This window comes from Amyelois transitella, chromosome 23 (genome assembly GCF_032362555.1).
Source record: "Amyelois transitella isolate CPQ chromosome 23, ilAmyTran1.1, whole genome shotgun sequence".
In the NCBI taxonomy this organism is placed as follows: Eukaryota; Metazoa; Arthropoda; class Insecta; order Lepidoptera; family Pyralidae; genus Amyelois; species Amyelois transitella.
This window is the reverse complement of record NC_083526.1, coordinates 874898-889740: the sequence shown is the minus strand read 5'-3', so window position 1 is coordinate 889740 and position 14843 is coordinate 874898. Positions and strand designations below refer to the sequence as shown.

At 35.8% G+C, this 14843-nt stretch overlaps 1 protein-coding gene and 1 long non-coding RNA gene across 2 annotated transcripts in view; one reads left to right on the top strand and one right to left on the bottom strand.

Moving 5' to 3' along the window:
- Window positions 1-9051, bottom strand: part of LOC132903260 (uncharacterized) — an 87517-nt gene extending 78466 nt beyond the window's left edge. The window contains exon 1 of the long non-coding RNA XR_009657358.1: window positions 8940-9051. This is a non-coding gene — a long non-coding RNA (uncharacterized LOC132903260). The remainder of the gene's footprint in view (window positions 1-8939) is intronic.
- On the top strand, window positions 542-4538 carry LOC106140259 (cytochrome P450 6B5). Its single transcript, XM_013341836.2, has 2 exons — window positions 542-1959; window positions 4324-4538. The coding sequence occupies exons 1-2, from the start codon at window positions 618-620 to the stop codon at window positions 4488-4490; spliced, it is 1509 nt and encodes a 502-aa protein (XP_013197290.2). The 5' UTR covers window positions 542-617; the 3' UTR covers window positions 4491-4538.
- Window positions 9052-14843: the final 5792 nt, after the last annotated feature.

Here is a 14843-nt window from a genome sequence, read left to right as displayed (position 1 = left end):
TCGCATTACTGGAGAATTACAAAAGAGAACTTAAAAATGGAGTTACCTCATTTCCATATCAATTTTATTATACATAAAATACAAGTGTATATCCCCTGCAGGGTAGACAACAGACTTGAAGACTGGTAGGCCACGTTCAGCTGTTTGCTTAATAATAGAATTGAGAATAAAATAGTGACAGGTTGCTAAGCCCATCGCCTTAAAAAAAGAATCCTTAGATCTATTTCTTGGTCACCTTTTACGACATCCATGGATAAGAGATCAATTTTATTATTATTGAAGCAATGCCTAGTCAAATTAAGAATCTACGTTGTCCAATAATAATTAATGTCGAGAAACTAGATTTATTTGTTATATATAGCAAGAAAAATAGACGACGAATTAAAACATATTTTTTATTTATTGTTTATTCCATCTGTTATCTAAAGTACGTGCCAATAGATCATATCATTCAATTACACGCGTATTATATTAAAAATGTACCTAACTTTTTAATCCCGATTATCATCAGACGTAATATAAAAGAAAGCTTGCCAGCGTCAGTGCATTAAGACCTAGGTGTGCGAAGGTAGGCGTAGGTACCTGTGAGTTTATCATCAATAACAGTTCCGTTCAAAATGATTCCCTATATTTTGGTGCTAATAACTTTAATAACAACATTGTACTATTACACCACAAGAACGCTACACTTTTGGAAGAACAAGAAAGTGTTGGGACCAAAACCCGTGGCGCTTTTCGGGAATTTCTTCGAAATGACTACAAGAAAGAAATATTTAGGTGAAATCTTGAAGGATGCTTACAATCAATTTCCTGATGAAAAGGTCGTCGGTATTTATACTATGGTCACTCCTGTTCTTCTGGTCAGGGATTTGGATATTGTCAAACAAGTGACTATCAAAGATTTTGATGTATTTCCCGATCGCGGAACTGAATTCAGTAAAGAAGGACTTGGAGCTAATCTCTTCAACGCTGATGGGGACACGTGGCGTGTCCTAAGAAACTATTTCACCCCACTGTTCACATCTGGGAAATTGAAAAACATGACCTACTTAATGACTGAACGGGCTGACAATTTCTTGAACTACGTCGACAGAATTGTCAAGGAAAATCCAGAACAAGAAGTCCACAAATTGATCCAGAAATATACTTTGAGTTCAATATCTGCATGCGCCTTCGGTATAGATATGGACATTGACAAAGAAAATGAAATTGTGAAGAACATATCATCTTTCGACAAACTCATCTTTGACATAAGCTACTTCATCGAAATAATAATGATGTTTCCCGATTTAATGAAGAAGTTCAACACTTCGCTATTCCCGAAATCAATTGTGAACTTCTTCTATGATCTAGTAAGGGTAGTTATTGATGAAAGGAAAGGTGCTCCAATAGGTAGGAAAGATTTTATGGATTTAATTCTGGAATTGAGACAGCAGGGTGAAATTAAAGGAACAAGACGAGGTGACGATAAACAACTGCAGCTAGATTTCAATGAAGATGTAATAGCTGGGCAGGCATTTGCTTTTTACGTCGCTGGATACGAGACCAGTGCTACAACTATGACATTCATGCTGTATGAATTAGCTCGCAATTTGGATATACAGAAGAAAGTTCTGGAAGAAATAGATGAAGTACTACAGAGGCACGAAGGCAAGATAACTTACGACTCAGTTAATGAACTCAATTATATGGGGAAAGTTTTCGATGAAACTCTACGAATGTACCCTGTCCTTGATTCTTTACAAAGAAGGGCTCAATGCAATTACGAATTCCCTGATTTAGGTCTTAAAATTGAGAAAGGACAGGCTGTGTTTATATCGCCTATGTCAATCCACCATGACGCGAAGCATTATCCGAATCCTCAAACATTTGACCCTGAAAGGTTTTCTCCAGAAAATGTGAAAAATAGACATCCATGCGCTTATATACCTTTTGGGGTCGGACCAAGGAACTGTATTGGTAAGTTATTTCTTCTACATACATACATACATATGGTCACGGCTATATCCCTTGCGGGGTAGACAGAGCCATAGTCTTGAAAAGACTGAATAGCCACGTTCAGCTATTTAGCTTAATGATAGAATTGAGATTAAATAGTGACAGGTTGCTAACCCGCATCGCCAAAAAAAGAATCCCAAGTTTGTAAGCCTATCCCTTAGTCGCCTTTTACGACATCCTATTCTTTTTTGTATTGGTGCCGGGAACCACACCGCCATTAAAGATAATAATGTGTGGTGGAATTGAGATTCAAATAGTGGCAGGTTGCTAGCCCATCGCTTATAAGAGAAATCCCATCTGTAAAGTCTATAAGCGTATCCCTTCGCCTTTTACGGTTTCTATTGAAAATAAAGGATCACTCCATTAAAAAAAACTCCAAAACTACATAAAAATTAGGAAATTACGTCTGTATGTTTGTAAATAATTATATGACGTAGAAGCTCAAACTTATCATTTGCACCGGTTTTAATGGTTTTTTTTTTATCATAATTAGATAGGTAATATAATAATATAAAACAAAGTCCATTTGTCTGTGAGCGATTTGCGATTATATATTCAAATTCAAAATTTTTATTCATTATTATAGGATACTTCATATCACTTAATAACTGTCAAAACGTATGGTTTAACAACATTGATTGACGTCAAATAAATTACTTAAAACTAAGTTTACTGCCGCTTCCAAGGCGTCAGTGCAGAAGAAGCGGTAACAAACTGATGACTGATATATTTATGGCCGTGTGGTTCCCGGCACTAAAGACTACTCCCAACCACTTACAAAAAAAGAAAAAAAAGAGGCTGTACTTCGGTATCCATGTTTTAGGTGATAGCCATTATTTCAGAAACTTTATTTAGCTGGATGTCTCAATGATAGAATTGAGATTCAGAAATTGTGATAGATTACCCGCCCACGTTCCACGAAAGGTCAGGTCAAGCGTACCTTTAAACCGCCAAGCTTTCTTAGAGAGTTATGAATGGAAAGATGTAGTCTCTGTCAAACCCTCCGAGAAAGGGACGTGAGATTATGTGAGAAAATATTATTTTTTTATTAAAATTATTTTGTATAAATACAAATGTATAGAAGTGTTAAGTGACAGAGAACTTTTGGCCTATCCCTTAGTCGCTTTTTACGACATCCGTGGGAAAGAGATGGAGTGGTCCTATTCTTTTTTGTATTTGTGCCGGGAACCACACCACCATTAAAGATAATAAATAAAAAATAAACGGATCCCTAAACAAATCAATAAAATTATTTACGGATGCCTAATCAAAATCAACTTAAAGTATTTAGCAAAGATTATCTGTGACGTATGATATATTAATTATCACCTTATCTTGACATATTATTGCAACCAGTACACTAAGTACACGTGTATTCTCCTAAACCTAATGCACTTTAAGGACATAATTCTTTTGTCTATGCCAAAGTACAATGAGTGTATTAAAACCTTTATCAGTGCAATTTGCACTTGATTTGAAATATGTTTTTTTTTTTCAATAATTCGCTGTCACTTAATCATTGATTTATAAATAGATAATACCTTTTTATTGTTATGTTGGTATCAAATTGAATTAATCTAGATTTTGGATCAAATATAATTTATAACAATAGAATAGGATGTTTTTAATTCATTAATTCAAAAACGATCACGTCATTAAAAATCGGTAAGGTCGTTTGCAATGCGTGATACGCATAAAGGTTCGAATCCCACCTCGGTCATGTACCAATGACTATTTTAGAAGTTATGTACATTAGTTTGAATACTAACCGATGCTCTTACGGTAAGGAAAAACCAGGAAAGGATACCTTCACATTCTGGCAACTGGATGTGTAACCATGATAGATCCAATATGGGTCCGGTTCCCCTTCAAAGGTTGCGGAGGTCAGATGGGTGTCGCTTCGTGTAAAAACCTGGCTCACCCAATTAAGGATCCATGGTCAAAGGCATACCCTGGGCTCCTCTCCAGAGTGATAAGGATGCGACCGGGACTAAAGCCAGGAGGACGAAGACTTTTAACTTAAACTGTGTGGCTCCCAGAATAAAATAGTTCCATCCCTTTTCCGTAGATATTATAGAAGGGAACAAGAGAATAAGCACATTTATCTAGTGGAAACTTCTGTCATTGGTTCATGGCCGAGGTGGTATTCGAACCTAGGCTTTTCTGGGCAACACGCATTTTAACCGGGCACTTTACCTATTTGACCACCGACGCTCCGTAACTTAAAAGTCATAGATTAAAAAAACTTTGTCAAACAATCACCTTTTTAACACATCTTTTTACCGCCAAAAAAATATATTTCAAATAAATCTTCTCTCATTACAGGTATGCGCTTCGCCAAAGTCCAGAGTCGAGTGTGCATGATGAAGCTGCTAAGTAAATACAGTGTAGAAATGACTCACAGTACGCCAAAACAAGTTGAATTAAGTCCACTGAGACTTATTCTTAGCCCTATGGGCGGCATGCATTTGAAGTTCAACCCTAGGTATTAACTCATAGATATAGCTAACGATATACTGATTAAAATTTATTTATTGCAATGAATTTTTATTTTTTACCTCGATTTAGAATCACTTTTTTTTTAAATTCATACATATAGTCACGTATATATCTCTTGCGGGGCAGACAGAGCCAACAGTCTCTAAAAGACTGATAGGCCCCAGGATAGAATTGAGATTCAAATAGCTACAGGTCGCTAGCCCGTCGCCTAAAATAAGAATTACAATTTAATAAGGCTATCCCTTAGTCGCCTTTTACGAAAGCCAAGAGAAAGAGATGGAGTGGTCCTATTCTTTTTCTTATTGTTTTATACATGGGACAAATTAAGTATTAAAAAAATAATTTAAATGTCAACATTTCTATCGTTTAAAACCTCGTTCAGTGTATAGCTATTCATATATGTTTATCTGTTTGTCACGTCACTGCCTAGCTAGCGCTTCCTGTACAAAAGGAGACAAAGATATTTTGCTGTTTTTTGCATCAATTTCTATGTAATCATTCCCACGGCGATTTGTTTTTCCGACGTCCATTAATTGCGTCAATCATCACTTCTATCATTACTATTTATGAATTAAACATGGTCAATTTCTTTACTAAAGATTAGCATTTAATATCGCCAATTAAAAATATCGCCTTTCATTCTTTTCAAGACTGCCGGCTCTGTCTACACCGCAAGTGATATAGACGTGACTATTTGTATTGTAAAGAAAATCTTATGTTTACTTCAAGCATGCAGATTTAGGTTACAGAAAAATGACACTTGAAATTATTTGCTAAGGTACTTTTGCACTAAATTTTAACAAAAATTATGATGAACTCGCTGTGCCCGCGGCTTCGTCCGCGTGGAATAGTTATTTTGGGCATCATTGAAGCCCTCAAGGTTGAATAATTTTCCCCGTTCTTTTTTTCACATGTTTCATTATTTTTTCGCTCCTTATAGTTGCAGCGTGATGTTATATAGCTTAAAGCCTTCCTCGATAAATGGTCTATTCAATACAAAAAGAATTTTTCAAATAGAAGGAGTAGTTCCTGAGTAGGTGCGAATCAAGTACTCGACCTTAGAGATAAAAGTTCTTTTTAGAATAGGTTTAATGCTTTACGTACGGCCTCCATGGAAGACGTAAGACGCAACTAAAGGATAAATCCTCTTGGCGTTAGTCTCATTGTCGTCCTTTGCTCTCTAGAATACAGTTGTGAGTATGTCTGTAACCACAATCCTAGATTAAAGTAATTTAGTTTTTCACAATAGGACACCCGTCGAATCCACATTAATAGTAAGGAAAAAGTTTTGTATGTTTGTAACGAATAAACTCAAAAACGACTGAATAGATTTCAATTAAATTTGGTACACGTATAGAATAGACTCTTAAGAATTACATAAGCTAGTATTCGTATATAGAGAATATCCAATGAATGAAGTCCAGTTGCCTGAATGTGCAGGTTTCTTCATAATCTTTTTTGATTCTGTAAGACCAGCAATTAAACCAACTACTTAAATCCTACTAACATTATATACATATATACGAAAGTTTGTGAGTATGTCAGTATAGATGTTTGTTACTCTTTCACGCAAGAACTACTGAACCGATTACGATAAAATTTGGTATGTAGGTAGCTGAAGACCCAGAATAAGTTCCCGCGGGATTGACAGAGTTTCCATGCGGAAAAAGTCGCGGGCGGTCTAGTCTAAGATAAAACAAGTCTTTTAATATAAAACAAGTCTTTAAAAATAGATTTACCTATCAAAATACACACTTTTGTAGGTATGATGAAACAAAAACATTATGGTATCAAAAAATTCCGATAAATATAGAAGTGCAAGGGAATTGGAATATGTATACAACTTATTTTTATGGCAATAGTCCCGGTTGCATCCTCACCACTCTGGAGAGGAGCCCGGGGTAAGCTCTTGACCATGGATCCTGGATTGGGTGAGTCAGGTCACACAAAGCGACTCCCGTCTGACCTCCGCAACCTTTGCAGTGAAACCTAACCCGTATTGGATCATATGGTTACACATCCAGTTGCTTGAATGTGCAGGTTTCCTCACGATGTTTTCCCTCACCGTAAGAGAATAGGTTAGTTATCAAACTAATGGACGTAACTTCGAAAATATTCATTGATTTGATTGATTCAGGGATTCGAACCGGTGCCTTTATGCCCAACCGAGTTTCGACTAGACACCTTACCGTTCCGACCACCGACGCCCTGTTGAAATTACTATCGCACGTTTAATTTACAATTGCGTAATGTAAACTATAGTATGTGGGCTGGTCGATATTCTACATCCAATGTTTTTAGGTTAACTCATATTTATTTTTGTTGTTAATGCTGTATACAAGAGATAGAAACATACATACATACATACATATAATCACGCCTATATCCCTTGCGGGGTAGACAGAGCCAACAGTCTTCAAATGACTGATAAGCCACGTTCAGCTGTTTGGCTTAATGATAGAATTGAGATTCAAATAGTGACAGGTTGCTAGCCTGACGTCTAAAAGAAGAATCCCAAGTTTATAAGCCTATACCTTAGTCGCCTTTTACGACATCCATGAGGAAGTGATGGAGTGGCCCTATTCTTATTTCTAATGGTGCCCGGAGATATATAGATGAAACTCTTTATTGCAGTGGTTGAAATGCGTGATGCGCAGAAGGACACAGGTTCGAATCCTAACTCGGCCGTGTACCAATGACGAAGTTCGAAGTTATAGACATAAACATAAAATCACGCCTCATTCCCGGAGGGGTAGGCAGAGACTACATCTTTCCACTTGCCACGATTTCTGCATACTTCCTTCGCTTCATCCACATTCATAACTCTCTTCATGCAAGCTCGACGGTTTCGGGTACTTTTGACCTGACCCTTCACCAGGACGTCCTTAATTTGATCAAGATACGTTCGTCTAGGTCTTTCCACTCCGACCTTTCCCTCCACACTCACTTACATTAGTTAGAATACTAACAGTTGATCTTATGGTGAAGGAAAACGTGGGATTTGCGAAAAACCTGTAGTTATTGATAGATAGCGCTAAATCCTCGTGGGCGATCTTATGCCTACATATGTCCTTCTCCGGACTTTACACTATGTGTATGCAAAATTTCATGCAGATCGGGTTAGTTGTTTATCAGTGAAGAGGTCAAATTCAAATTAAAATAAATTTCTCATTTATGTGGGACATTTCAAACATCACCTAATAATTTTCATTGGTTGACGTCAAATAAATAACTTAAAACTTGTTAAAGTTTAAGTTTACGACGCTTCCGAAGAGTCAGTGCAGAAGAAGCTGTAACAAACTGCACTGCAGCGTTTTCTAACAAACAAACTAACGTTCGCTTTTAAAATACAAACATAACATATAATCTCATCTATATCCCTTGCGGGGTAGACACAGCCAACAGTCATCAAAAGACTGAAAGGCTTAAAGGCTTAATAAGATTCAAATAGTGACAGGCTGCTAGCCCATCGCCTAAAAGAGTAATCCCAAGTATATAAGCCTAGCCCTTAATCGCCTTTTACGCTACCATTAGTGTAGATATATTCAATTATAACGGCTACATATAATCTACGTAACAAAACCGTACCATAAGTTACAACAAATAGTTTCGCGTACGGACGCTGATAAAAACTTTGCCAATAAATTGTCCAAATATTAATTAATGTGTTTGGTTGTAAACTTTTACGTTTGAACTCACTCGTAACGTTGATTAAAGTATTGTTATGATAAGGTACTCTATTATTTATTTTATTATATAGATTTATTTATAAAAATTGGCATCGCATACCCGTTAGTCTAAAATATAGATATTAAAAGTAGGTAGTTTTTTTTTTTAATTTAATTTATGAATTCTTAAAGAATAAACCAAAAGCTCAAATGATAATATATCAATTAGAAATTGTTTTTTTATTGTTTATGTAAGCTACTAACAAAGACAAAAAGTAAAAAAAATGAAATTACAAAAAATAAATACTTATTACATTGAGTTTTCAAAGTTTTTGAAACTTAACTAGATATAATTAAAATCCACATAAATTTTTAAAGTCAAAATGATGCCTCCAAATGTTCTAAAACAAGAGTATCATTTTCCTATTTTACTAAACAGGCTCATGAATAACTTGTAATTTTTTTTCAATAAACATCAATCCCATTTTTTTTAATGGACAGCATAATAACTATTTTCTTCATAGGTATTTTGTTTTCAACTGAAAAATTAAAAAACATGTAAATGTTATACCTAGTAACAATTTTCCTTTACTTATAAAAATGGGTGCAAAATGGAATATTTATAAATCACGCTACAATAGAAAACTCGGCCAAAGCCTAACGTAATCTTTATTTATAACCCGACCATTCCAAAAAACAACATTATCCCGTAAGAGTCGCGAAAATCCAAGGCTAGTTAAAGGTAATTCCGCGAATATGCATTTGACTACTTACTTTTTTTTAACGACGAAAAAACATGCACAGATAAACCACAAAGACACAAGGATGTTTCACTCTATTTTCACATTGGAACGCACATATTTTTTTTAATTTTTTTTTTTTGTCATACGATGTCGGTACGCGGGAATGCGGCCGTCGGGTGCTTGCGGCAACGGCGCCAAAACGACTGACCAGTTGGGAAAACGGTGTTACCATGGTTAGGGAAAACGCTCCCGGAAAATTAGTTGGAAAATTAACTTCGCAATAGAGTAGAATCGGGAGGGAACAAGGTACTATGTTATTAATTTTCTATGTAATTTAAATTTTCGCCGATGGCACTTTAAACAGCAATTATGAAGAAACACAGAATTTGGTGGACATTTAAAAATGTGACAAACGTATTTCATTAAGTTTTATTTTTAATGTGATCTATAAGCATCGCCAATCATTATTTTATCAAAAACAGTGGTAGCAAAGAGTGCAAAAAAGTTTACTTTCTTTAACACAATTTTGAGCTATTCTGAGAAGTGACAAATTCATTACAGAATATAGCTCATGATATCTTTATACTTTTAGCACATAAAATCTGAAACTTAAAGACTGATAACTAATAAAACAATTAGCAAAATTGTTTTGAAATAAAACTCTTCTTATTTTATCAACAACAAAAAAATATTTTAATTTAGTATAATAAATTAATATTCCACAATTGATACATAAAGCAATTACAAAATATAATAATTAAAATTGTAAAATGGCATTAAAGTTTTCAATAAAGAGGCCAAAAGCAATTGATTTTCAAATGTCGCTTAAATAAACAAAATAAATCAAACGAAGCATAAACTTAAAAAAAAACTACCCTTCCATCCAAATCTGGGAGATTTCCCACAATGGCAATCCGATTCTAAGAAAATGGCGGGAAATGGCGCCTGCGTGGACCATGTTTCGCTCCGACGAAAACTTAGCGCCAATCGAAGAGACGAATAGACGCGATGCATTCCCTATTAAAACAAATTAACTGTCGGGAAAACTTTTTTATTCCCTCTCTAGTAGTTTTCTCTCGTACGCTTATGTTTTGGAGTGACATTGGCTATGTTAAACTTTTTTTTGCCTTGTCCTTTAATATTAAAAAAAAAGAATAAGCTCATGAAACCACTCCCATATTTAATTCAGTTATTTTGATAAGTTTTTGACACGAATAATATATCTCCCATTTGAATGCGATTTTCTTAGATGTCAAACTAAAAAACTGGTGTAACAAAATGTCTCCCCTCTTTAAGGGACGATACAGAGGTCAGTTTTTACGTATTGAGATTGTGAGTGAACTTTTAAGTCGCGGGTATATAAATCTCGGTTCTATCATTAAGCCAAATAGCTGAACGTGGCCATTCAGTCTTTTCAAGACTGTTGGCTCTGTCTACCCCGCAAGGGATATAGACGTGATCATATGTATGTATGTATGTATATAAATAATTTGTGTCCCTGTCAGCGTGACATCAAATTCTGAGCAGATTTTTCCTAAACTCGTTTTCTTTACGATACAACTACTGAATCATTCATGAAATAAGAAGAAATCATATAGTTCATTCATATAATCACGTCTTTATCCCTTGCGGGGTAGACAGCGTCGTTCAGCTGTCTGGCATTATGATAGAATTAAGATTGAAATAGTGACAGGTTGCTAGACCATTGACTAAAACAAGAATCCCAAGTTTATAAGCCTATCCCTTATTCGCCTCTTACGACATCCATGGGGAATGAGATGGAGTGGTCCTATTCTTTTTTATGTTGGTGCCGGGAACCACACGGCAATTTTAATTAATGTTAATAAAACATATAACATACTGACCTGCTAAGAAAATCACGATCTAAAGATTCAATAAGAAAGAAATCTTTCATAAATCACTGAAAAAGATAGACAAAGGTCGTGTTTACAAACAGTTTTACTTTCGTACAAAAATATAAAATGCGTTATGTAGGTCGGGAAAACTTTACTTAGCCAATTCTGCCAATGTTTCCTTGAAGTAGAAACTTTTATTTTATCTGAAGCGTGAAATAGTCAGTCAGAGTAAATTATTTTTAATTTTTATTACAGGCACACCCATAGACAATATAAATCGCAATTCTATTACAAGATCAAAGTTTTAATTCAAATGTAACTAATTATAAAAAGGGAGAGAGGAAAGAGGAATGAGTGGTTTAAGATTGAAAAAGGTTTATCCTGACACAAGCACTCGAATCCTCATATAAGGATTTCAGTGCTCGTATCTTAATTCACCCCATGCATAGAAAGTGCTGACCATAATTCATTCCTCTCAACTCTGTCATACAATATAAAAATTAAACAATCTTAAATTTATAAAAAGGATGAGGATCTACTTGTTATTACAAGACAAACTATCGTGGCACTTTGAGTTACAAAGGCAACCATTTTTCTTGCAGAGACACCTTTTTGACCTAGGTCGGAACAGTTTTAACTGGCTCTCTTCGGAAAAACGCGTGTTGTCTAGTAAGAACTTGTTTTAACTGATATTTAATTTTGAACATTAGTTAATTCTAGATTTAACAAAGGCATTTAGTAAAAACTAGTTCTAACTAGGGAAAACGCGTTCTAACTAAAAACTAGTTTTAACTGTAACATATAGATGCAGCTGAATGTGGCCTTTCAGTCTTTCCAACACTGTTAGCTCTGTTTACCCCGCAAGGAATAAAGACGTGACTATATATCTGCCCAGGACATTTAACATACATACATTAAATCACGTCTATATCCTTTGCGGCGTAGGCAGAGCCAAAGAAAAGCGACGTTAATCTGTATGGCTTCATGATGGAATTGAGATTCAAATAGTGACAGGACTAGCCCATCGCCTACAAGAGGAATGCCAAGTTTATAAGCCTATCCCTTAGTTGCCTTTTACAATATCCATGGGAAAGATACGGAATGATCCGATTCTAAAATGCCGGCAACCACACGGCACTAGATAGAATAGAATAGTTTTATTTTTCAAAATTGGTTACAAGGTATCAATTATTGACGTCACATCACTTAAATCTAAATATAACTACTGCCGCTTCCAAAGCGTATGTGTAGAAAAAGCGGCGGAACAAACTACACTGCAGCATTTTCACCGGACGTCAATTTATAAATAAAGTCTCTTAAGTTCAAATCTCTTAAATTCAAATCGTGAACGAATGCACATTGTCAACATTAAAAAACATGAATGAATGTAAATATTTCGTCAGAAAATATATAAAAGATGAGTCGTTATTTCCTCACGCTGAAATCTTACGCGACGTTAGAATGAACGTATTGAAACTTGACCTACTTTCGAGCGTCACTTCCATCAACTGTTTTGATAGTAAATTGAATTATCGTTTATAACAACGTTGGAATCTGTAATACTATCACAAATAGATCTGTAAGGAGTCTCTTTTAGCTTGTTCACTGAAGCGGCGGCATATTTTAGTTTGGAATATTAATTATTGAGTAAATAAACAAACTAATGTGTCGTGTGGTTCCCGGCACTAATGTAAAAAACAACTGGACAACTCCATCTCTTTCCCATTGATGTCTTAAAAGGCGAGTAAGGGATAGGCTTATAAACTTAGGATTCTTCTTGTAGGCGATGGGGTAGCAACCTGTCACTATTTGAATCTCAATTCTATCATTAAAACAGCTGAAAGTGGCCTATCGTCAGTCTCTTGGGGACGGTTAGCTCTGTTTACCCCGCAGGAGATATCAACGTGAAAAAGCATTAATGTTACAATAAAATAACTAATAAGATTTGGATCTTGTACTAATATACATATATATACCTACCTACCTACACAATACCTACCTACATTATTTTATAAGAACCCTATAATAATAGTTCTTCGTCAAAATCAAACGGCACGGCCGAACAATCCCTAATTATCCCTTGTCCAAACAGGTTCAGGCTATTTTCGATCCAATTCAACAGATAAAACTCAAACCCTTATATTTCAGTAACCATAAGCCTAAAAGAATCTTCAAGTTCACAAACCTTTTCCATTATAAAATTTAACAATTCGCTTTGAAAAGTTGCGGTACAGACTCCATTTTTGCAATCCTACCACGGAAACACATACATACATACCTATAATCACGTCTATATCCCTTGCGGGGTAGACAGAGCCAACAGTTTTGAAAAGACTAATAGGCCACATTGAGCTAATTGGCTTAATGATAGAATTGTGATTCAAATAGTGACAGGTTACTAGCTCGACGCTTAAAAGAAGAATCCCAAGTTTATAAGCCTATCCCTTAGTCGCCTTTCACAACATCCATGGGAACAAGATGGAGTGGTCCTATTCTTTTTTTTATCGGTGCCGGGAACCACGCGGCACGGAAACACAATAACAATAATTTAACAATCGTTCAGATATACACCGCATTATTTTACCAATATATAATAGGTACTTTAGATTCATAACGTCTCTTCGCAAGCAGGAATATAACTCACAAAATGAAATGACAAGAGACACCTCGAGTCTATCAGTAAATGATGCCAATATAAAATAGAATAGAATCTGTATTCTACACGGAAGACAAGTTTGCCATTCAATATTGGAGCTTACGACTTCGGAAAAAGTACTATATTTTTAAAGTTGTATTTGAAGTGTCGCTGGTATGTGCGTTTTGAATGCGAATTGCAGTAAGGGTGAATATGATTTGATTGAGTTAAATTTTAAAAAAGTAAACAAACTGAGTTGATTTTAAAAGTTAATAATTTATAATTAATACTAAGGTTAAATACCCTTAATAATCACTGAAATTGACGTCTTGGTAAAGGGTCAGGTCAAGAGTATGCGAGCCCATCGCCTAAAACCGCAAGGATTCCAAGTTTATAAGCCTATCCCTTAGTCGCCTTTTACGAAATCCATGAAAAAAAAAATGGAGTGGTTCTATTCTTTTTTCTATTAGCGCCGGGAATTTAAAACGCGAAGCTCAAGAACGAGCGGGATGGCGACGCACTGTGGATGCCCTCTGCCCCAGCTAGGGGACATAGGACCTTAAGTCAAGTAAGTCAAGCCGGGAATTGTGAGGAAACCTGCACATATAGGCAACCGATCCAATATGGGTTGCCCTGCAAAGGTCAGACGGGGTTCGCTTAAGAGTAAAAAACTCTGACTCATCCATTCCAGGATAATGGACAAGAGACGCGCCCCGGGCGCCTCTTCAAAGCGGTGAGGATGTAACCAAGACTCATGTCAAGAAAGAGCCAATTTCAATGATACATACATACATAAAATCACGCCTCTTTCCCGGAGGAGTAGGCAGAGCCTACATCTTTCCACTTGCCACGATCCCTGCATACTTTTTTCGCTTCATCCACATTCATAACTCTCTTCATGCAAGCTCACGATAGACCGTATCAAGGTACGTTCGTCTAGGCCTTCCCACGCCAACAGTTCATTTACACTTCCTTTGTATATTTGCTTAGTAAACCTGTTTTCATTCATCATCTCGAACAAACAATGAATGACAAAAATGAGAATTATCCCGGAATTCGACGTCACATGGTCACTCCGTAATAAAATCTGAATCTCTCCCAAAGGTCCACACTACAAACTTGTAGGATTTGAATCTTCTCACGGCACGGAAGAAGCGATGCATTCTAATCATACGGATTACGAGACTGTTTGAACTTTATATTGTGATGAAATGGTATAACCTGCTTATCAATAAATCAGAAACTATCTTTATAGGATTTTACCTTTCACTACCCAAAGGTTGGCTGGAAGAGATTGCTTAGCGATAAGTCCGCCTTTGCTCAACATATTCATAAAGTATGTTTCTACTAAATATGTATTTTTTATGGGCAATAAAGATAATTTGTGATGTATTGTACTATATAAAGATAAAACAAACTGTAAACCCACAGTTGAAGTTATTAA